This window comes from Pelodiscus sinensis, chromosome 13, assembly GCF_052426305.1.
Source record: "Pelodiscus sinensis isolate ZL-2025 chromosome 13, ASM5242630v1, whole genome shotgun sequence".
In the NCBI taxonomy this organism is placed as follows: domain Eukaryota; kingdom Metazoa; phylum Chordata; order Testudines; family Trionychidae; genus Pelodiscus; species Pelodiscus sinensis.
Genome location: NC_143064.1, coordinates 32,555,007 through 32,576,731, shown reverse-complemented (window position 1 = coordinate 32,576,731; position 21,725 = coordinate 32,555,007). Strand labels below are relative to the sequence as shown.

Below are 21,725 nucleotides of genomic sequence, written 5' to 3'. Positions count from 1 at the left end.
TTATATGCGAGAAAGCATCCAATCAGTGTGAATGCTAACTTTCAAAAAAGCAGATCACTTTTTTTGATATACTTCTGCAGTGTAGATGCTCTCTTTCAGAAGAAAATTCCAGAAGATCTTTTCTGAAAGAAGCCTGCAGTCTAGATGTAGCCTAAGGGAGTAAGGGGAAAGTGCTTGCAATCTGTGCATGCCTCTCACACCAGCCAGGTGTAAGAGGCATGCACTGATTGCAAACATAGTTCCCACTAACGTGCGTGTCTAAGCAGCCCTGCACAAAAAAATCTTCCCCCGCCCACCGCCTCTGGAGAGCCACACTGCTGCATTTGTGTAGCCAGCAGCTGCTCTGGAGGGTGGGGCCAGCTGAGAAGGTGTGGTGAGGGAGCTGGTAGGGTGGGGGGCCAGGATCTGCTGAGGCCATGTGGCAGTGGGAGAGGCCTGCTCCGGTGGCCAGGGCTGCCACAAGGCATGGGTGGCTGGGAACAGGACCTGCTGCATGGTGAGGGGAGGGAGACGGGGTCTGCTCCAGCGGTTGGGAACATGTGTGTGTGTTTTAATAAATTGGGTACTACGGTGGCACATATCCAAAACAGCACACATGACCAAAACTCACTCTGCTCATGGTTGCAAAATCTTAAAGGGAACACTGATTGCCAAGTTTCCCCTCACTCCCTTAGCATCCGGGGAATGAGATGAAAAGCAAGCTGTGTCTAAGCACACGGCTGCTGCCTCCCCTACTCTCCTAACATGGCACCCTTGTAGGTACAACTTAAACTTCTTTATTTATTCTGTCATCAGAAGTTAAGGAGAATAATTTTTCTCTCTCCTTGTTATAACCTTTTAGGTATTTGAAAGCTGTTATATCCCCTTTCAGTCTTCTCTCTTCCAGACAAAACAAGCCCAGTTCTTTCAATCTTCCCTCACAGGTCACATTTTCAAGACCTCTAATCATTTTGTTGCTCTTCTCTATAGATTCTCCAATTTGTCCACATCTTCCCTGAAATATGGTACCCAGAACTATACATAATAGCCCAGCTGAGCCCTAATCAGTGCAGAAGAATTACTTTTCATATCTTGCATACAACACTCCTGTTTATACAGGAAGACTGAGGAAGGATTTGATAGCAGCCTTCAATTTCCTGAAGGGAGGTTCCAAAGAGGATGAAGAAAGGCTGTTCTCAGTAGTGACAGATGGCAGAACAAGGAGCAATGGTCTCAAGTTGCAGTGGGGGAGGTCTAGGTTGGATATTCGTAAAAACTATTTCACTAGAAGGGTGGTGAAGTACTGGAATGGTTACCTAGGGAGGCGTTGGAATCTCCATCCCTAGAGGTTTTTAAGTCTCTGCTTGACAAAGCCCTGGCTGGATTGATGTAGTTAGGATTGGTCCTGCCTTGGGCAGGGGGCTGGACCTGATGACCTCCTGAGGTCTCTTCCAGCTCTATGATTCTATGATCATGTTTGCTTTTTTTTACAACACTGTCACACTGCTGACTCATATTTAGCTTGTAGTCCATTATGACCCCTAGATCCCTTTCTCTGGTACTCCTTCCAAGATGTTTCAGAGGGGTAGCAATGTTAGTCTGTAACTGGAAAAACTTAAAAAGCAACAAATAGTCTTGGAGCACCTTAGAGACTACCAAAAAACGGTAGATGTTATCATGAACTTTTGTGGGCACAACACACTTCTTCAGTTGAATGGAGTTTAAGGAGTCAGTTAAACTCCAGTCATCTGAAGAAGTGGGTTGTGCCCACGAAAGCTCATGATACCATCTACATTTTTTGTTAACTTAATTTGAAATAGTTAATTCGAATTAAGCTAATTTGAAATAACGCATCAATACACAAAAACTATTTCGAAATAGCACGTCCACACTGAGTGGAACCTGAACCAAAGTTAAGACTGGCCGGAACCAGTGCTGGCAGGGCATCAGGTTAGGACTTAGTGTGTGGGGCTGCTGCCTGAGGCTAACTGAGCTCCATGCTTAAAGGGATCCTACCCCCATCCCAGACAGCCAGTTCTCAGGGTTCCCCGCTTGCTTGTCTACCTCGATGAGGGACAGCAAAGCAGTCCTGTCTTGGAGTTCCCTGAGTACCTACACTCGGGAAACCACAGCACTCGGCCACATGGAGCCAGAGCTGCCCCTAGGCATGCCGGTGCGTCTCATAGGGTCGTTGCTGCAGGCTGCCATGCAGCGGGGTCCACCAGGGGGATATCAGGATCCAGGAGGCCCTGAGGGAGAGCGTCCACCCTGAGAAGTCCTCAGAGCCTCCCCGGTCCTCCCCACCAGGGGCTCGTGCCCCATTCCTCCCTCACGTCCTTCCACTTACCCCTCCCTAGACCCCCTTCCTGACGTCAAATAAAAGACACGTATGTTCAAAAATAGAAACTGGGTTTATTGAACAAAACTGGGGGGATGAACCTCTGGGGAGACTGGGGAAAGGAGGTGGGAGAGGGGAAGAGAGAGGTTGGGAAAGGGGAGGGGGAAACCTGGGAGGAGGGATCTGGAAGGGGGAAGCAAGGGGAAGAAGGGGGAGGGGAAGTTCAGGGCTCAGGGTTGGGGGTCTCGCCAGACCAACCTGACTTTCATGCTAACCTGCTCCTGGGTTTGCATGTGGCCTTTGGTGGCCAGGCTGGCAGCTATCCTGCCATAGATGGTCACATTCCTCTGTCTAGTGCAGAGATCATGGACTTTGGGGGCATCCCCCCCAAACCTGAATAAGGTCCATGATCTCCACCCTGGACCAGGAAGGCGCCCGCCTTCTCCAGTCCCTGTCAGGCTCCTGGGAGCTGGAAGACTACTCCTGGGGAGCGGTGGAGGGCTGGCTGCCAGTGGCTTGCTGGCTCATGTTTTGGGGCCACTGGGTTAGGGGCCCCGGTGGCCACTGCTGGCTCTGGGCTGGCAGGCTTGGAGCTGACACAAGCACTGTGGCCAGGGTCTACCCCTTTAATGTCTCCGGGCTGGGGGAGAGGAGAGTAAGCTTTCCTGATTGTGCCCAGCGTGGCCACCAGGGCTCCCTGGGAAGGGCTGGAGGCCCCCTATTTCAAATTAAGTGTCTATACAACACTTAATTCCAAATAGCTATTTCGAATTTGGCATTACTCCTCATGGAATGATGTTTACCAACTTCGAAATAAGGGCTCCACTATTTCGAATTTATTTTGAAATAGCGGATTGTCTGTGTAGATGCTATTAAAGTTAATTTGAAATAACTGTTGTTATTTCAAATTAACTTTGTAGGGTAGACATACCCTAAGAGTACATCTATACTGCGCGCTTATTTAGAAAAAAGCTATTCTGGAAGAAATACTCCAAAATAGCTTATTTCAAAATAACACCTCTACACTACAGGGTGAGAATTAGTCTGAGGCTGCTTCCCTAATGTGGATGTGCTACTTGGATTTAGAACCCCAGGAGGCACTGGGGAGTAATTACTTTGAATGGCCTTGGGGAGGAGCTATTTCAAAATAGCAGCAGTGGAGCATCTACACTACTGCTATTCCAAAATAGCTATTTCAAAATAGATGTTATTCTTCATGGAATGAGGTTTACAGAAGTCGGAATAAGCCATCGGTTATTTCAAATTTATTTCAAAATAACGGAATTGCTGTGTAGATGCTCACATCGCTATTTCAGAATAATGGCCATTATTCCAAAATAATACTGCTATGTAGATGAACCCTAAGGTGCTGCAAGACTATTTGTTGTTTTTAAAATCCTTCCTAGATTGTCTTTTCTCATTTTGTGTGTTCCTTCCAAAGTGGAGTACTTTGCATTTGTCTTTATTGAATTTCATCCTATTTACTTCAGACTATTTCTCTAGTTTGTCTATACCATTTTGAATTATAAACCTATCCTCCAAAGCAGTTGCCATCAGTAGCATTAATCTGATAGTGTCCTTTCTTTTCGGCACCAAAATAAACTTCTATCAGCCAACCAACTCCCCTTCTTCATCTGCTCCTTATAAAGGGTGGGACAGCTCGCTTAATCCACAACAGCTGGGCCAGCCCTGCTACGTTTGCAATTCTGTCCTAAGCCACATAATGGTAGCTTTTCCTTTCCATTAACCCTGTTCCTAACAGTTCCTAGTCATCCATCACACACATGCACACTTTTAAATAGTTGTGAACCCAGCAAAATATCGTCATCTTAGAATTACCTGACTAGTTTGTAGGCAACAACTATTGCAATTAGATTAACTCTTTAGATTGCACAGAAAATAGTTAATTAAATAAAAAATGGTAAGTATCCATCAATTAATCCTCAATAAATGTAATTTAAATCAGTTTCCATTTACTAATGTATAATACTGGCTAAATCTGTTTTAAGTGACAAGGAAAAGCAGTTCCCTTCAGTATTAGTGACCTGTTGCTTAAAGGTGAAACGAACTGGTTTTAGAAATCTTGGGGATGCTTTAAAAAGCTCAGTTAAGATATGAGTTTGGATTGCAGATGTGAGGTCCTTTTTGTAGATTGCCTTATATCTCAATAAATAATTATCTAAGATCTTTAAGTAAAAACAAAATATGGGCACTTGTTCTTTTTTTTTTAAAGGGTGCTAATGCATTTTTCCATAGTTTTTTGTATGCTTTCTAGTCAATAGCATGTGCTTTGAATTTTGAATGCTAAAACATAGCTGCAATCTAGTTCTTCCATTTGGAAAATTTCCTGGTTGAAACTTAATCCCTTTGGCAGAAAAATAGTATGTAAGTGAGAGAAATCATTGTGAGCACCCTGTCCTTGCTCTAGCTTGATTGTTATGCGCACAGGCATTTCCCAAATTCTTAACATACAGAATAGGAATTATTTTTAGAATGTCAAAATGTCTCTGTTTAATTAGCTTCCCTTTCTCCTCAGCACGCCCCATACATGCATTCTTCAGCATTAAGATCAGGAAAAAATCCTGAACCTGATAAACAACAAAACTCTGGGCTAGACTTCAGGCCCTCATTTACACTACGGTTCATTTCAGTAGAAAAGAAAGATTTGTGTTTTCAAACTATGCTTCTTCATTCATGCTTAGGACTCTAGTTGTTTTGATTTATCCATGGGATAATTAGAAATACTGAATCAGAATAGGGCACATCCTACATTTATATAGGGTCTGATTTTCAAACATATATATTTATATATATATGGATGGGATTTTCAGCCATTCCTAAGTGAGTTAGGAATACAAGTTAATCACTAGTCCCACCAGCAATCAATGAGATTTGTTCTCTTAACTCACTGGCATGTTTGAAAATCATACCCTATATAAATATATATATATTTACAGGAATTTCAGAGTTTGAATTCATTTTCCTCCCTTACTGTATAGGGATCATCTCCTTATCGATAAGTGCTTTGCAGAGCTGCTAGAAGAAGTTAAAGTTGTAATAGTTTACATCCTGGTAATAATTATGATGTCTCCAAAAAACGAGACACCAATAAAAAAGAAGCCCCAATTCAGAGACCCATCTTTATGAATTAAGAAACTGGTTCCTGATTCCTAGAGCAATTAGTGTGAAAAAATGTACAGACACACTGTCAAAAGCAAACGCTTGCACTATGTGCTTCAAAGTTTTGGATGTCAAGGAAGGTGTCTTGTGCACCCAAGAAGGTAGGTACCAACATCAGTGGCCACTTTTGAATATTTTGATCTTTACATTTAGAAGACTTCTCTACATTTTCTGTGTAAGCCAAAGAGAAATAACTCTATGAACTGCTTAGGGAATCAAACTGTTACAATTTATTTCCAAAAAGCCATGAAATATTCAATGATACAGTGAATCAATGTTTTAAACACTTTTTAAAGGACTAAAACTCTGCAAAGAATTAATTAGCCATGCACCGCAGCCCAGGCATTTAACAGTTTTCCATTCAATTGTTAGATTTCAAGACCACCAACACTGGATGTGGGCAAAGATTGCCAAATGTACTCTAGGCTGGAATTTATATTGGCCATAAGGCTAGGGCCACTGAGCAACTGGAAAATGCTTCATGAAAGCTTTGGCTCAGCTCTTATGCTTTGCTTAAAGAAGCTTAAAAATATTCCATACTTTCTGAAAGGTTAAATTAGGGGCATAGTGAATCATTGGGAAAATATGCACTGTATAAAATACTAGTGTTGCTCGGTTCCTTAATGTGATTAATTTTGTTTTTTAGATCATAGAAGGAAAATGTATATGATTTATTTAAATGATTATATTTTTCAAAAATGCAGTGTTATTTTTTGTAGTTAATTTTTATTTTGGATTTCTAAAAAAAAAAGGATTGTTAAAATGTGTCCATTTTTTTAGTAATTTTTTAAAATGGGAATTCCATCAAGTGTATTTTTTCTTAATCCCTATAAACTCCTTTCATTCACTATGTTTTATTTAAAAAGAGCTAAAGTCAATTTGGTTTCCAATAACATTTTCAGACCTTAAGAATTGAGTTAGCTATGCCAAAACAGAAAACTACTACAAATTTCTCTTTTCTGAAAGGTTTATTGAGGAGTAATCCTAGTCCAAGTTCATCCTCTTTTTCTGGCTCATCCTGGTGCAGTGTCTTTTCACATTTGCTCAGTTATGTCAATTTTGAGAACTGGACTTAATTTGGTGAGTCTGTCTCTTTTCTGTTTGGTTCTATGAGAAACAATCCAGTTCTAGGCACATACCATTTTCCTGGCACAACCAAACCCTGAGCTTGCTTTAAGTTATGATGAGAGGTGATGCTAGTTCTTACCAGCTGGGAGGATATCTCAATCAAATAGAAAAACAGATAAGATCTCTAAAACAGTGTTGGACAACCTGTGAGAATGGGCTACATGCCGCCCATTGGGACTCCACCTGCAGCTTGCATGTCCCCTGTCATCCCCTCTCCCTCATATATCTCTAGCACACTGGGGCACCAGAGCCCCACACTTCCCACTCTTTCCCCTCCTTTCCAGCACTTTCAGAGTATGTCAATGCACTGATTCACCCTCTGTTCCCACTCCTCCTCCTCCCTCCCAGAGCTGAAACATTGCGAGTCAGCTATTCATGGTTGTCCAAGCTCTGGGAGGGAGGGGAAGGAGCGGAGGCGGGAATGCAAATCACTGGATTTATATGCTCTAAAAGTGCTGGGAGGAAGGGAGAGAAGTAGGAAGTGTGAGATTCTGGTGCCCCAGTGCACGAGAGAGGTATGAGGGCCAAGGGAAGGTAGTGGGGCCGAGGGGCCACAGGTGGCACCCCAGTGGGCTGCAGGCGTCTACGGCACACTGAGGTGAAAGAGGGCCACTCAAGTGGCCCATTCCCTATTCTTGGTTGCCCATTGCCGCTCTAAAATATTTTGGATTGTCTTTTCGGCAGATCACACAAAATGTTAACACAACAGAAATCTGTTTTACAGCCCCAGTCCTGCAAAAGTGTCTAGCTCTTGTGGCTCTGGTGAAAGCTTCAGAATGCGACCCCTGTGTACTCTAAAGCAGGGGTAGGGACATTTTTTTCTATCCAGCGCTGATGAGGGGTTTCAGTGCAGGAGGGGGCCAAGGGGTTTGGAATGTAGAAGCAGGCTCTGAGCTGGGGCAGGGGTTTGGAGTGCTGAGTCTGTGGCAGTTAGACTGTGGGAGGGGGGTTCAGGGCTATGCCAGGGGTTTGAGGTGAAGGACACAGTTCAGGCTCTGGCTTGGTGGCACTTACCTTAAGAGGCTTCTGATTGGCAGGGTAGCAGGGCTAAGGCAGGCTCCCTGCCTACCTTAACTCTACACTGCTCCCTGAAAAAGCTGGCATGTCCCGCTACTGGGCCAGTGGATCTGTGCAGTGCCTGGCCAATGGGAGCTGAGGAGCTGGCAATGGGTATGGGGGCCCCTGCACCCAGGGGCCATAAGGACGAGCCTGGGGCTTTTGGCCCATGGCACAGAAGCTTGCTGCAAGCCAGATGAAATGAAGCAGCGGGCCAGATCTGGCGTGCAGGCTGCAGTTTCCCCACCCCTGCTCTAAAGGCTCATAAAGTAGAAGGCAAATAAAAAGAACATCAAAACAATTATTTTGACATAATCTCATGATTTTAAACCCAATCTCCTTATTTTTGGTGAGCCTGACATCATTTTTGAAAACTTGAGGTTAGTGATACTAGTGAAATAATAAGCTTCATTTACTCCTTTAAAGAGAGAATACCAGCAGCAGGCCACATTAACTAGAGTTAACAATTACGTCAATTCAAAACAGAGCATCAGGTTGCTTTATATTAAAATAAAACAAGTTTATTAATAGAAGAGCAGAGGATAAGTGATGCCAAGTAAGAGAAATAAAGGCAGGGAGGATTAAAAGCAAATAAAAGTGAAAACCATCTCTCAGTCAGTACCTTCCATAGAACTACAAGATACTGGTTTCCTTTCTTATCTTAGGGTACGTCTACACTACAGCGCTAGTTCGAACTAACTTAGTTCGAATTAGTTAATTCGAACTAAGCTAGTTCGAACTAACGCATCTAGAACTAAAAACTAGTTCGAACTAGCGTTTTGCTAGTTCGAACTAGTAAGTCCACATTGAGTGGACTCTGAACAGGGCTTAATGATGGCCGGAAGCAGTGCCGGCAGGGCATAAAAGGAGGACTTAGAGCATGGAGATACTGTCTCAGGCTAGCCGAGGGCTGCGCTTAAAGGGTCCCGACCCCCACCCCGGACACACAGTTCTAAGGGGTGCCCCGCTTGCAAAGAAGTTCTGGCTTGGAGTGCCCTGAGTGCCCACACTGGGCACATCACACCACTCGGCCATCAGCCCGGCTGCACTTGCCGCAGGCTGCCATCTGGGGAGAGGGAGTAATTGGGGGGCTGCTGGAGAGCTTCCACCCCCAGAAGCCCGCAGAGCCAGCCCAGTCCTCCCCATCGGGGGCTCGTACCCCATTCCTCCCTCACCTCCTTCCACTTGCCCTTCCCTAGCCCCCCTTTTTATTGATGTACAAAATAAAGATAACGTTTCTTCCAACATTGACTCTGTCTTTATTGAAAAAAACTGGGGGAGACTGGGAAAAGGAGGTGGGAGAGGGGAAGAGAAAGGCTGGGAGAGGGGAGGGCAACTAACATGATCAGGGGTTGGGAACAGGTCCCAGATGAAGAGAGGCTACAGAGACTGGGACTGTTCAGCTTAGAAAAGAGGAGACGGAGGGGGGACAGGATAGAGGTCTCTAAAAGCAGGGGTTGGGTGGAGAGGGTGCATTCAGAAAAGTTCTTCATGAGTTCCCATAAAGAAGGACTAGAGGACACCAAAGGAAAGGACTGGGTAGCAGGCTTGAAACTAGTAAGAGAAAGTTGTTGTTCTTCCCAAAGCAAATAGTTAACCTGCGGAACTCCTTGCTGCAGGAGGCTGTGAAGGCTACAACTAGAACAGAGTTGAAAGGGAAGTGAGATCAAGTGATGGAGGTTGGGTCCATGGAGTCCTATTAGCCAGAGGGTAGGAGTGGTGTCCCTGCCCAAAGTTTGTGGAAGGCTGGAGAGGGATGGCACGAGACAAATGGCTTGGTCATTGTCTTCGGTCCATCCCCTCCAGGGTCCCTAGGTTGGCCGCTGTCGGCAGACAGGCTACTGGGCTAGATGGACCTTTGGTCTGACCCAGGACGGCCATTGTAAGCTCAGGGCTCAGTGTCGGGGGTCTCAGTGGACCCCCTTGATTTTCATGCACACCTGGTCCTGGGTGGCCAGGCTGGCAGCTCTCCTGCCCTAGACGGCCACTTTCCTGTGCCTAGTGCGGAGATCGTGGACGAGGTCCACGATGTCCGCACTAGCCCAGGAAGGTGCCCGCCTCTTGCGGTCCAGGGCAAGCTCCTGGGAGCCGCCAGCCTGGTCCCGGCAAGAGGGGGTGGGCTGGGGGGCATCGGGTGGGTGGCTCTGTGCCGTGCCAGGTGCAGGGTCTGCTAGCTGGGTGCTGGCAGGCTTGCACCTGGCACGGGCACCGTAGCCAGCCCGTGCCCCTTTAAGGGGTCCGGGGCCGGGAGGGGGGCATAGAGTTTCCCTGGTGTTGGCCAGAGTGGCCACCAGGGAAACCTGGGGAGGGCTAGCCTCCCACTAGTTCGAACTAAAGGGCTACACAGCCCTTAGTTCGAACTAGCTAGTTCGAACTAGGCGTTAGTCCTCGTAAAATGAGGTTTACCTAGTTCGAACTAAGCGCTCCGCTAGTTCGATTCAAATTCGAACTAGCGAAGCGCTAGTGTAGCGCATAGGAAAGTTAGTTCGAACTAACGTCCGTTAGTTCGAACTAACTTTTTAGTGTAGACATACCCTTAGATAGAAGATAAAGATGGAGTCTCCCCCTGGACCTTACAGTCCCAAAGAATTATCTTTATTCTCAGAGTTAGGAAAGTCCTCTGTCTGTGTATTACTTTTCCCTAAGGTAGGCTGTCTTCTTACATAGGTTCTAGTAAACTTATATAGGGAACATTCATTACCTCACATATAAGATTAACACAGGGATTGTACATTATACTAATGACAAGCACGCTGTTAGTTTTCATATACTACTTTACAAGGACTATTTTCTGCAGACATTATTAGAATAATGTGGAAGGTGTGAATACAGAATCACTTAGATTCACACCCTCTGAAACTTCTGGCACTCACCACTGTCGGAAGACAAGTGTTGGGTGAGGTAGGCCATTGGTCTGAATCAGTATGGCCATAGTGATGTTCTTAACCAATCCATAATAAAATATTTTATTTAGATATTTCTGATGGCAATGAATTTGGGGGGAGGGGGAAGTGACCATTTCCATGGAAAATTTTGATTTTCAAAAATTGAATTTTCTGAAAAAAAATCATTTCAACATAAAATTCCTGACTAGCTCTATTCACCATATATTGCAGCTTTGCAAAGAAATCCAAGCAGGTGGAAAAAAATTCCCATTTCATAGGTTTCTTGTCCAATGAGAGTTTATTTGACAAGATATGAAACCCATAATTTAAAAGAAAAAATCATTTTTATTTCATATACCAAAAATATGCTAGTACAGTCATCAGTACAGATACCATGAGCAAGAAAGACATGAGCCAAAAACACAAAACCATCAATTAGCCAAGGGGTTAAAAAAGTTTCCATTCTTTCGTTCAAAAATTTTTTCGCTCGATTACTGAATTCTCTGCATTTCTGCTCTCCAGCTAAGAAATCTGAACACATCCATCTTTGTAAATCTGTACATAATTATACATACCATGTAAAATGTAAACAGTAATTTAAACAATAAAAAATGAAACTATAGGTAAATAAGAAGGTGGGACTCGCTTTTCGTTAAATATCAGTCACTAATTAATCAAAAAGTCATAAATGGACAAGCTTCCTTCAAAATATTAGCTCTCTGATTCTTCTTATCTCACGTGTACATAATTACTAGTGTCAATAAATAATGTAATGTAGTTGTAGCCATGTCAGTCCCAGGATATTAGAGAGACAAGATGGGTGAAATAATATATTTCATTGGACCAACTTGTGATGAGAGAGACAAGCTTTTGATCTTACACAGAGTTCTTCTTCATGTCTGGAAAAGGTCACAGCAGAATGCAAGGTGGAAGAGTTTGCTCAGTACAGGCAGTCCCCGGGTTACGTACAAGATAGGGACTGTAGGTTTGTTCTTAAGTTGAATCTGTATGTAAGTCGGAACTGGTGTCAGCCGCTGCTGAAACTGATCAGTTTCAACCGCGGCTGAATCTGGATGTCAGTTCTGACTTACATACAGATTCAACTTAAGAAACCCAGGCGTCCCCAAGTCAGCTGCTGCTGAAACTGATCAGCGGCTGATTCCAGGAAGCCTGGGGTAGAGCAGCTGGGGTGCTGCTGGGTTGCTCCAGTAGCGCAGCTCCTCCGCGCTACTTGAGCAACCCAGCAGCACCCCTGCTGCTCTGCCCCAGGCGTCCTGATTCAGCCGCTGCTGAAACTGACCAGCAGCAGCTGAATCAGGATGCCTGGGGCAGAGCAGCTGGGGTGCTGCCCGGTTGGTCCGGAGCAGCGCTGCGGGACCAACCCGGCAGCCCCCAGCTGTTCTACCCCATGGGTAGGCAAGAAAAGCCTGGTCTGCTGGGGGGGCACTAGCTGCACCCTCCCCCAGCAGACCAGGGAGACGGGGGTGGCGGGACTGCCCAAGTTCTCCACGGCTTTGCTCCGTCTCCCTGGTCTGCTGACCTGGGAGACCCGGAGCAAAGCCGCAGAGCACGCGGGCAGCGGGACAGTCCAGGCGCGCCGCGGCTGTCCCACTGCTGGCGTGCTCCAAGGCTTTGCTCCCCATCTCTCTGGTTTCTTGGTCAGACCAGGGAGATGGGGAGCAAAGCCGCAGAGCACGCCCACAGCGGGACAGCCCAAGCGCGCCTGGGCTGTCCCGCTGCGGGCGTGCTCCAAGGCTTTGCTCCCCGTCTCCCTGCAGACCAGGGAGACGGGGAGCAAAGCTGCGGAGCACGCCCGCAGCGGGACAGCCCGGGCGCGCTTGGGCTGTCCCGCTGCGGGCGTGCTCCAAGGCTTTGCTTCCCGTCTCCCTGCAGACCAGGGAGACGGGGAGCAAAGCTGCGGAGCACGCCCGCAGGGGGACAGCTCAAGCGCGCCCGGGCTGTCCCGCTGCGGGCGTGCTCCGCGGCTTTGCTCCTGTCCCCCTGGTCTGCTGGGGGGGTCCAGCAAAGCCGCTGGACCCCCCCAGCAGACCAGGGACAACAGAGCAAAGCCGCGGAGCACGCCCGCAGCGGGACAGCCCGAGCGTGCTTGAGCTGTCCCCCTGCCCGTGTGCTCTGCAGCTTTGCTCCGGGTCTCCCAGGTCAGCAGACCAGGGAGACGGAGTAAAGCCGTGGAGGACTTGGGCGGTCCCGCCACTCCCGTCTCCCAGGCGGCGGCTTTGCTCTGGTGTCCCTGGTCTGCTGGGGGGGTCCAGCGGCTTTGCTGGACCCCCCCAGCAGACCAGGGAGACCGGGAGAAGCTTTTCTCGCCCTGGAGGACACGGGTGGCAACCCGCCGCCCGTGAGCTCCGGGGCGAGAAAAGCCCCGTTCGTAAGTGCGGATGCGACATAAGTAGGATCCGCGTAAGTCGGGGACTGCCTGTAGAAGTAGTTATAAGGAACTATTCATGTAGCCTGTAAACACTCTGCATACTAAAATCTGTAACCTGCTAACTTCCTCTTTTTGTCCTAAGATTGCAGATTCCAGCTACATACACACACACACGGTCTATATAAAATAAAATGGAAAGCAGATCCTTTTTTAAATTAAAGTGTCAGATTTTCATTTGCATTAAGGCCATTTTATACTGATCTGGCAGTGTAAAAAGAGGGCCTTAAAAGGCTTAGTTCTAAGGCCTATTTATGTCTGTTTTCAAACCTTTTCAACTGCCAGATCACTATGGAAGGGTGTTAGTGTAGAGAAACAGGCCCCAAATTTTTGTAAAGTAATTATAATCAGTAAAGTGTGATTAGCTAAAAATTGAATTATGCATCTGCTTTAGTGGTACAGTGTTACCCAGTGGAATATTACTGTACATGGAGGATAAAGGCTGTGCAAATCCATTGTATCATGTAGAAGAGGACTGAGGTCTTTGGTACATTCTTTATTTTTTTATATAGAGGCTCTATTTATTTATTTATTTATTTGTGTTCTGTTAAACTCCCCCTACCTTCTATCATGCAGATTAATAGGCAGAGAAGGAAATGGTTGATGTTAGTGATCGGTGAATTTAACATATTTAGAGATTTGGTTTGACTTGGTAAAGCAAAATTCTGAGGTTTGGATGCATATCTAGAGTTTCTAAGAATTAACCAAAATTATTTAGGTTTCCCACTTGCTCGATCCTCTTACATCCTGCCCCTTAATAGCTACCTGTGCTAAGAGGAGGACATTCTTCCTTCCTTTTAGGGGAGTCTCTCTGAGGACTTGTCTTCCAAAAAATCTTTTGAAAAGAGCCTCCTCACTCAAGCTTTCTTTATGTCTCTGGACCTCAGGAACAGAAATATTCTGAGGGAGGCTTTGCCACCTTGCCTCCAGCAGAAACACACTAGCCTAGCCTAGTGATTGTGCTCTGTTTTCTCCTGTTACTGATGCAGGATTTGGAGCTCCCCAGGTGCTGTGAATCATAGCTGGAAACCCTCAGATTTTTACAGAACCATGACCAAAAGGAAGAGGAGAGAGACTTCTCTCAGGGGAACGGTCCAGGTTTGCTTCATGGACAGATAAACTCTTGGATTAGTTCTTATTTCACCTTAAGCAGGTTTTTGGACCTGTTCTCAGCAGACGTGCAGTAGTTGTGGGGGGGGGGGGGGGAAGAACCTCAGTCCAGCAAACTTCCTTCTCTCTCTATCGCTCCTTTGTGTATATTTCTCTGCAACAAATTTTTTATTTAAAAAAATCAGTAGTATATATAACCAGAGTTTTCTGCAGGAAATATTACATTGAATTCAGTAAAGCTCCCACCCTCCCAACCCCCAAATACATTAGAAAAGCAATAAAAATAACTTTGTTCAATTTCAACCCTGTTGTGTTAGATTCCCTTTAATAGTTTTGTGTTTGCAAGACTTGCCAGTCCAGTAAGACATAGAGCCCGACCTTCAGGACACAGCTAGTCTTCAAATGCTCCAGGACTGATTTTCTTAGCGCTGAACCACTCAGTAGGAAGTACTGCTCTGAGTAGGAAGTGCAGTCCCCCATCTCATCATTGCCTCCCTTGCCAGCTTCTTCCTCTGCTTAATGAAACTCTCTCTTTAGTTCTAAAATTATTCTTAACGTTTAATCTAAATCTTCCCTGCTGCTCGTTGGGTCCCCACTGACTCAAGAGAATAACTGATCCCTATTCTTTTTCAAATATCCATTTCTGTGCTTGAAGTTACAGCCTTTTTCCCTCTGCCTTTTTCTTAGACTAAAGATGCTAATATTTCCTGTTTCGCTCTGACTTTTATTTTTTGTTAGTACGGCTCTCTGAATTTGCTCAGGTTTCTTTATGTTCCTTTAAAAATGTGGTGTCCAGCAATAAAATCTGTTCTAACAGAGAGCCAAATGACACAGAGCAGGTTGCTTCCCCTATATATGATATACCTATTATTACAGCCCAGTATATGCCTACTCTTTTTTACAATTCACTTAGGGTACGTCTACACTACAACATTAATTCGAACTAACTTAGTTCGAATTAGTTAATTCGAACTAAGCTAATTCGAACTAACGGATCCAGACTAAAAAACTAGTTCGAATTAGCGTTTTGCTAATTCGAAATAGCATGTCCACATTAAGTGGACCCTGAACCGGGCTTAAGGATGGCCGGAAGCAGTGCCGGCAGGGCATCAGAGGAGGACTTACAGCGTGGAGATGCTGTCTCAGGCTAGCCGAGGGCTGTGCTTAAAGGGTCCCGACCCCCACCCCGGACAGACAGTTCTCAGGGGTGCCCCGCTTGCAAAGCAGTCCTGGCTTGGAGTGCCCAGACTACCAACACTGGGCACATCACAGCACTCGGCCATCAGCCCGGCTGCACTTGCCGCAGGCTGCCATCTGGGGAGAGAGGGCAATTGGGGGGCTGAAGCCCGCAGAGCCAGCCCAGTCCTCCCCATTGGGGGCTCGTGCCCCATTCCTCCCTCACCTCCTTCCACTTACCCTTCCCTAGCCCCTCTTCTTGATGTACAAAATAAAGATAACGTGTCTTCCAAAATGGAATCTGTCTTTATTGAACAAAACTGGGGGAGACTGGGAAAAGGAGGTGGGAGAGGGGAAGAGAGAGGCTGGGAGAGGGGAGGGCAACTAAAATGATCAGGGGTTGGGAATAGGTCCCATATGAAGAGAGGCTAAAGAGACTGGGACTTTTCAGCTTAGAAAAGAGGAGACGGAGGGGGGACAGGATAGAAGTCTCTAAAAGCAGGAGTTGGGTGGAGACGGTGCATCAAGAAAAGTTCTTCATTAGTTCCCATAAAGAAGGACTAGAGGACACCAAAGGAAAGGAATGGGTAGCAGGCTTCAAACTAGTAACAGAAAGTTCTTCTTCACAAAGCAAAGAGTCAACCTGTGGAACTCCTTGCTGCAGGAGGCTGTGAAGGCTAGAACTGGAACAGAGTTTAAAGGGAAGTGACATCAAGTCATGGAGGTTGGGTCCATGGAGTGCTATTAGCCAGGGGGTAGGAGTGGTGTCCCTGCCCAAGGTTTGTGGAAGGCTGGAGAGGGATGGCACGAGACAAATGGCTTGGTCACTGTCTTCGGTCCATCCCCTCCAGGGTCCCTAGGTTTGGCCGCTGTCAGCAGACAGGTACTGGGCTAGATGGACCTTTGGTCTGACCCAGGATGGCCATTGTAAGCTCAGGGCTCAGGGTCGGGGGTCTTGATTCTCTTGCACACCTGCTCCTGGGTGGCCAGGCTGGCAGCTCTCCTGCCCTAGACGGCCACTTTCCTGTGCCTAGTGCGGAGATCGTGGACGAGGTCCACGATGTCCGCACTAACCCAGGCGGGTGCCCGCCTCTTGCGGTCCCGGGCAAGCTCCCGGGAGCCACCAGCCTGGTCCCGGGAAGAGGGTGAGGGCTGGGGGGCATCGGGTGGGTGGCTCGATCTGTGCCAGGTGCAGGGTCTGCTGGCTGGGTGCTGGCAGGCTTGCACCTGGCACGGGCACCGTAGCCAGCCCGTGCCCCTTTAAGGGGTCCGGGGTCAGGAGAGGGGCAGACGAGTTTCCCTGGTGTTGGCCAGAGTGGGCTAGCCTCCCACTAGTTCGAATTAAGGAGCTACACACCCCTTAATTCGAACTAGCTAGTTCGAACTAGGCTTAATCCTCGTGGAATGAGGATTGCCTAGTTCGAACTAAGCGCTCCGTTAGTTCGAATTAAATTCGAACTAACGGAGCACTAGTGTAGCGCCTATGAAAGTTAGTTCAAACTAACATCCATTAGTTTGAATTAACTTTGTAGTGTAGACATACCCTTATTCTCTTAGGGTATGTCTATACTGACACCGTACTTCGAACTAGGGTGACCAATGTAGGCATTCGAACTTGCAAATGAAGCCCAGGATTTAAATATCCCGGGCTTCATTTGCATCTTTCCGGGCACCGCCATTTTTAAATGCCCCGTAGTTCAAACTACCTGCCCGTGGCTACACGCAGCACGGACTAGGTAGTTCGAATCAAAGCTCCTTGCAGGAGAAATAACGGTAGTTCGAATTAGGAGCTTTAATTCGAACTACTTAGTCCGTGCCGCATGTAGCCGCGGGCAGGTAGTTCGAACTACTGGGCATTTAAAAATGGTGGCGCCCAGGAAGATGCAAATGAAGCCTGGGATATTTAAATTCCGGGATTCATTTGCAAGTTCGAATGCCTACATTAGCCACTCTAGTTTGAACTAGGGTGGCAGTGTAGACATACCCTTATTTACATCACATTGCTGACTCCTTTCGAAACTAAGGTAAACAGTTTTTCATCTACACAGCCAGGAAACAGAGTCAGACCCCTTGGTAGGAGGCCAGAAGCATGGCTATATTCTTACATTTCTGCAAGTGACCGTTTTTCTGTTTCTTCTTCCTTAAGCAATTCAGTGCTACCAGGCTGTAGAGGTGAGCTGAAGGTCATAGACTTTGATCGGCTGCATTTCAGATCAGGTACTTTTTCTGGATCCCTTACTGTGAGAGGAGGAAAACAGAGACTCTTTTGAGAAATTTTTCAGTCAATGGTAATGAAGAAATATTTAAAGCTAGTTTAAATTATTACCTGTACGTTGGACTGAACTATCCAGTTACAATTATTATCTTTAGTTACAAAAACAATTAGCAGGCAAGAAGCACTGTTTTGATAGAAAGAAAAATACAATCTTAAAGCTGCTTTGAATTTTGAAATATGTTATTTAACCAGGAATCAAATACAGTAATTCTTTTGTCAGTCCCCACTAGTAACCACTGAATACTTAGTCAGTGTTGTAAGACCCGTCATTCATGCCAATGAGTAATTTTTAATGTTTTAAAGGAACAGATCATCTGTACAAAACGTATGACACATAAACAGTTCATGTTGGGTGCCCCCAAAACAAGCCATGTTCTATGGGAATTTAGAATTTATGGACTGAATGGAATACATTCTCTCAGTCACTCTCAAAAGTGGCCATCATGGCTGCGGGTGGCCTCCGGAGGCTTTTTCTTGGATGGAGGGAAAGCAAAGTTGTTGGGCCCCCTTTCTCCCCCCCCCCCCCCCGACTACTCCCCTCTGGAGACATGTGGGCACAACGCCAGAGGCACAGGCAGCCAGTGAGTTCATCAACAGCCCTGGGGCAGTGGGGCTCAGGCTTTGGGCTTCAGCCCTGCAGTGGTGGGTAACAGGCTCTAGTCGCACGACTTTGGGATCTGACCCTGGGCCCTATCCTCCACACCATGGAGCTTTGGGTTCTAGCCACAAGGCTTCAGGCTTCAGGCTCCAGTCCCCTGCCCCCCATCACCAATGACCCCCCATCCTGAGCTTAATTTACCTCCAGGCTTTCCAGGGCTGAATAAGTCTGCTGTGAAAAGTGATACTTATATGCTTGTTAATATCACTTTTCACAGCAGACTTACTAGCTAGCAGTAAATTAAATTAAAATGATTTGGATGTGTAAATGTGCATATCTATTCCTTTTTTCCTAAAGCTAATTAAGTATTTTAGACAAAAATGTGCAAGCAGACACCAAGAAGAGTTGGTGGCCACACTCGGTGGGCACCAAACAATTTGTCCCAAGAACCTGACCTATATCTATTGTGCATGTATTTGCTTCAGGCCACTATCTGACTTAGTGAGATAGCTGGGAACAGAACTGAGAAATTCTAGTGCCTACCTCTCCAGTCTGATCACTAAACCACATCCACATTTTTTCTGGGGAACAATGCTGCTTGAATAACTAAAATAAGCTACAATTTAAAATGCCTCCAGGATATAGTGACTGCACCAACTTTTCAAAGCCAGGCCTTCAAGTTAGTCTCCTACAGACCCGCACAATAGGCTTTTAAATAGGGCAGAGTACATTCTCACTCCTTTTCCTGTAGACTTTTACCCCACAATGAAGGGGACAATACGAAAAGCAGTAGGAACTCCTGGAACACTTAGCTATGAGTGAACATCTACTGCCCCACCTTTTTCATATCTGCCCTAGCTATGGGCATCAGAAGCAACGTTGCCTCATCTCTATCCTTAATCCCTCTCCTGTAACCCAGAAACAGTGGAAAGCTAGATTTCTGGTGTCTGTATATTTTAGCTGATAGTGCACATGGTAAGTCTGCATATTTTATTTTCCGATCTCTAATACATTAGGACTATATTTACAGCCCCCACTTTGCTTATGTGTACAACAGACTGTGACCAAAAAAGTGGGCATGTTCCCAACTTACATGTGAAAAACCCACATCAGCACATACAAGCTGGGTAGGTAATTGACTGACTGCCTCATTTGTGTGTACTAATAACTGTGTGTGCATAAAATAGCTGCCCACCCACTTTAGTAAGTGCAATCAGTTGCTCAGAGAAAAGAAGTTCCATGGGGTAGCCAAGTTAGCCTGTACAGGATAAACTTAAAAAACAAAACCTGGTCTGGTAGCACTTTATAGAGTAACAAAACATGTAGATGGTATCATGAGCTTTCGTGGGCACAGCCCACTTCTTCAGATGACCGGAGCTGTGCCCTCGAAAGCTCATGATGCCATCTACGTGTTTTGTTAGTCTATGAAATGCTACCAGACCAGTTTTTGTTTTTTAAATTTATCAGAGAAAAGAATACACTAACATGACAAATGTGCCCCCAGTGCACTAATGAATCCCAGCAACCAAGCCAACAAATCACTGATATAACACAATTTATTCTTCTTGAATATACCATAAGGGAAAACCACCATGGTCACTCATATGATTTCCCACTTACCAGTTAAGGACCGGCATAATTTAGGCTTTGTCTCAAATCTATGATGTGCAGAATAGGAGTCATCCTTCTGTGATTATGAAAGAAAGCCTGTAAATCTATAATGTATTATCTCCATAAAGGTCCTAAAGGACACTCATATTTGATAAATAAGCCATTCACAATCCCCATGCACTCTGTTTCCATTTGTTTTAATTTTTCCAGGAGAATACAAGAAAAACAAAAAGAAATGCTTCTACATATAGATTAAATACCTGGCATAGATTTCTGGGAGGAAATGTTTACAGACACTTATTTGTTTCATGTTGATGAAAGAGGCCTGAACTCTCAGGGAGTGATTTAGCAGATACAATCTGAAAGCAGCAGATCTGGAGTGATGAGGACCCAGCCAAGTATCTGAGCAGAAACTTGGCAAGGCCACATACATTTATTCCCTGGGTTTATGCCAAGTAGCCAGTGGAAAGCTTGCTAGGTAGTGAGCTCATGCTAATGAGTGCTCTCTCATTTTGCTTCAGCACTAATCTGCACTCCTGGGGAATTTCTATTAGCACAATGCAGCTAGAATTCTTTAGTATTGTTTTAACAGGAAGTAAATCCTTTATTCAACTATGATTTGGCTTGTAGGTCCAGAAACCCATGCTGCCAAATCTCTTCTGACCACCTCCCAGCCCAGTTTTCTTTTGTTGGTGCGGGGAGAGCTTCATTTTTCCCTTTAACCAGTTACCTGATGCCCTCAATCCATTGTCTGCAGTTTTGTTGATTATTTTAGTAACAATGGCTTCCAGGGTTGAACAGCAGTAGCCTAACTCCCTGGAAAACAATCCTCAAGGGCATCCAAGGACTCTCAGAGTATGCTCTTTGCAGCCCCTCTGACACATTTACTAAAGGCAATATGTAATTTATGGCCATGCCTCACAGGCAGCACCAAATGAGCCACTTAAAGGGGAGAGGGCACTATATATGTGTCGGCAAAAAAACAGAGGGAAGAATTAGTGTAAATTTACAGGGCTACAAGTGCAAGTGTTTTTTTGGGAGCTGAATAATAATTATGTGTTTTCTAATGCTCTGAAATCACAACACAAGAATTTTTAGGTTGGATCATAGCTCTCGTGCAGTATAAAGAAACCCAAAACACGCACAGTAATATAGAGTGTGTATTGTGATACATATCTATAGCAAATGGTAATAGGAGACCTTATCCCTGAATTGTCAGCTCTCTTGAATGATTCTTTCCCCTGAAAGAGGGGGTAACTAAGATCTGAAATTGAATTTTTTTTTAGAAAAAGGATGGTTTTGGGGTTAAGCCACTGATCTAGCCCTTAGAAAGTCTGGGTTAAATTCTTAGCTGTAACACAGACACCTGAAGTGACCTCAGTTAATCTCTCTGTGGCTCCACTCCTCACCTGTGAAATGGAGTAATTAAATTTCTTTTCTCCATCTGGCTGTCCTATTTAGACTGTAAACTCTCCAGGGCAGGGTTCTTATGTATAGTATAGTATAGTATAGTATAGTATAGTATAGTATAGTAGTCAAGAACAATGGGACCCGGCTCATTAGCAACTACTCACATTAAAAAAAGGATTGGTAGAAACTTTTTGCATGGAAAGTGTATTGTAGAAAAAAAATAGCCTTTACAAAAAAAAACCCCTTGACATTACGGACATTTTACATTTTTCAAGAAAATTTCCATTATATTTTAACCAAAATGTTTTCAGAAAATTTTAGTTAAATCTATATATATATTTGTGTTTACCAAAATCCATATTTTGTTATTAAAAACTGGGTTTTTGGTCAATGAAAATTTTTTAGAATGATCTCAGATACTATTATAATTAAAATATTGCAATAAATTCAGGGGAAAAAATAGAAAATGGGTCAACTTTAAACTCTGCCTGTCAAATAGATGCATCTTTGAAATTTTTCATTAAATTTTTCAC

The 21,725-nt window shown here is 45.2% G+C and overlaps 1 protein-coding gene across 1 annotated transcript in view; it reads right to left on the bottom strand.

The window, feature by feature from the left end:
• Window positions 1-12,801: 12,801 nt before the first annotated feature.
• LOC102454649 (sodium/hydrogen exchanger 2-like) overlaps window positions 12,802-21,725 on the bottom strand; it is a 67,654-nt gene continuing 58,730 nt past the window's right edge. The window contains exons 11-13 of the mRNA XM_025188353.3: window positions 19,792-19,858; window positions 17,404-17,536; window positions 12,802-14,276 (exon numbers count right to left, since the gene is read on the bottom strand). Coding sequence (XP_025044138.3) covers window positions 14,252-14,276; window positions 17,404-17,536; window positions 19,792-19,858 — 225 coding nt within the window. The 3' untranslated portion in view covers window positions 12,802-14,251. The remainder of the gene's footprint in view (window positions 14,277-17,403; window positions 17,537-19,791; window positions 19,859-21,725) is intronic.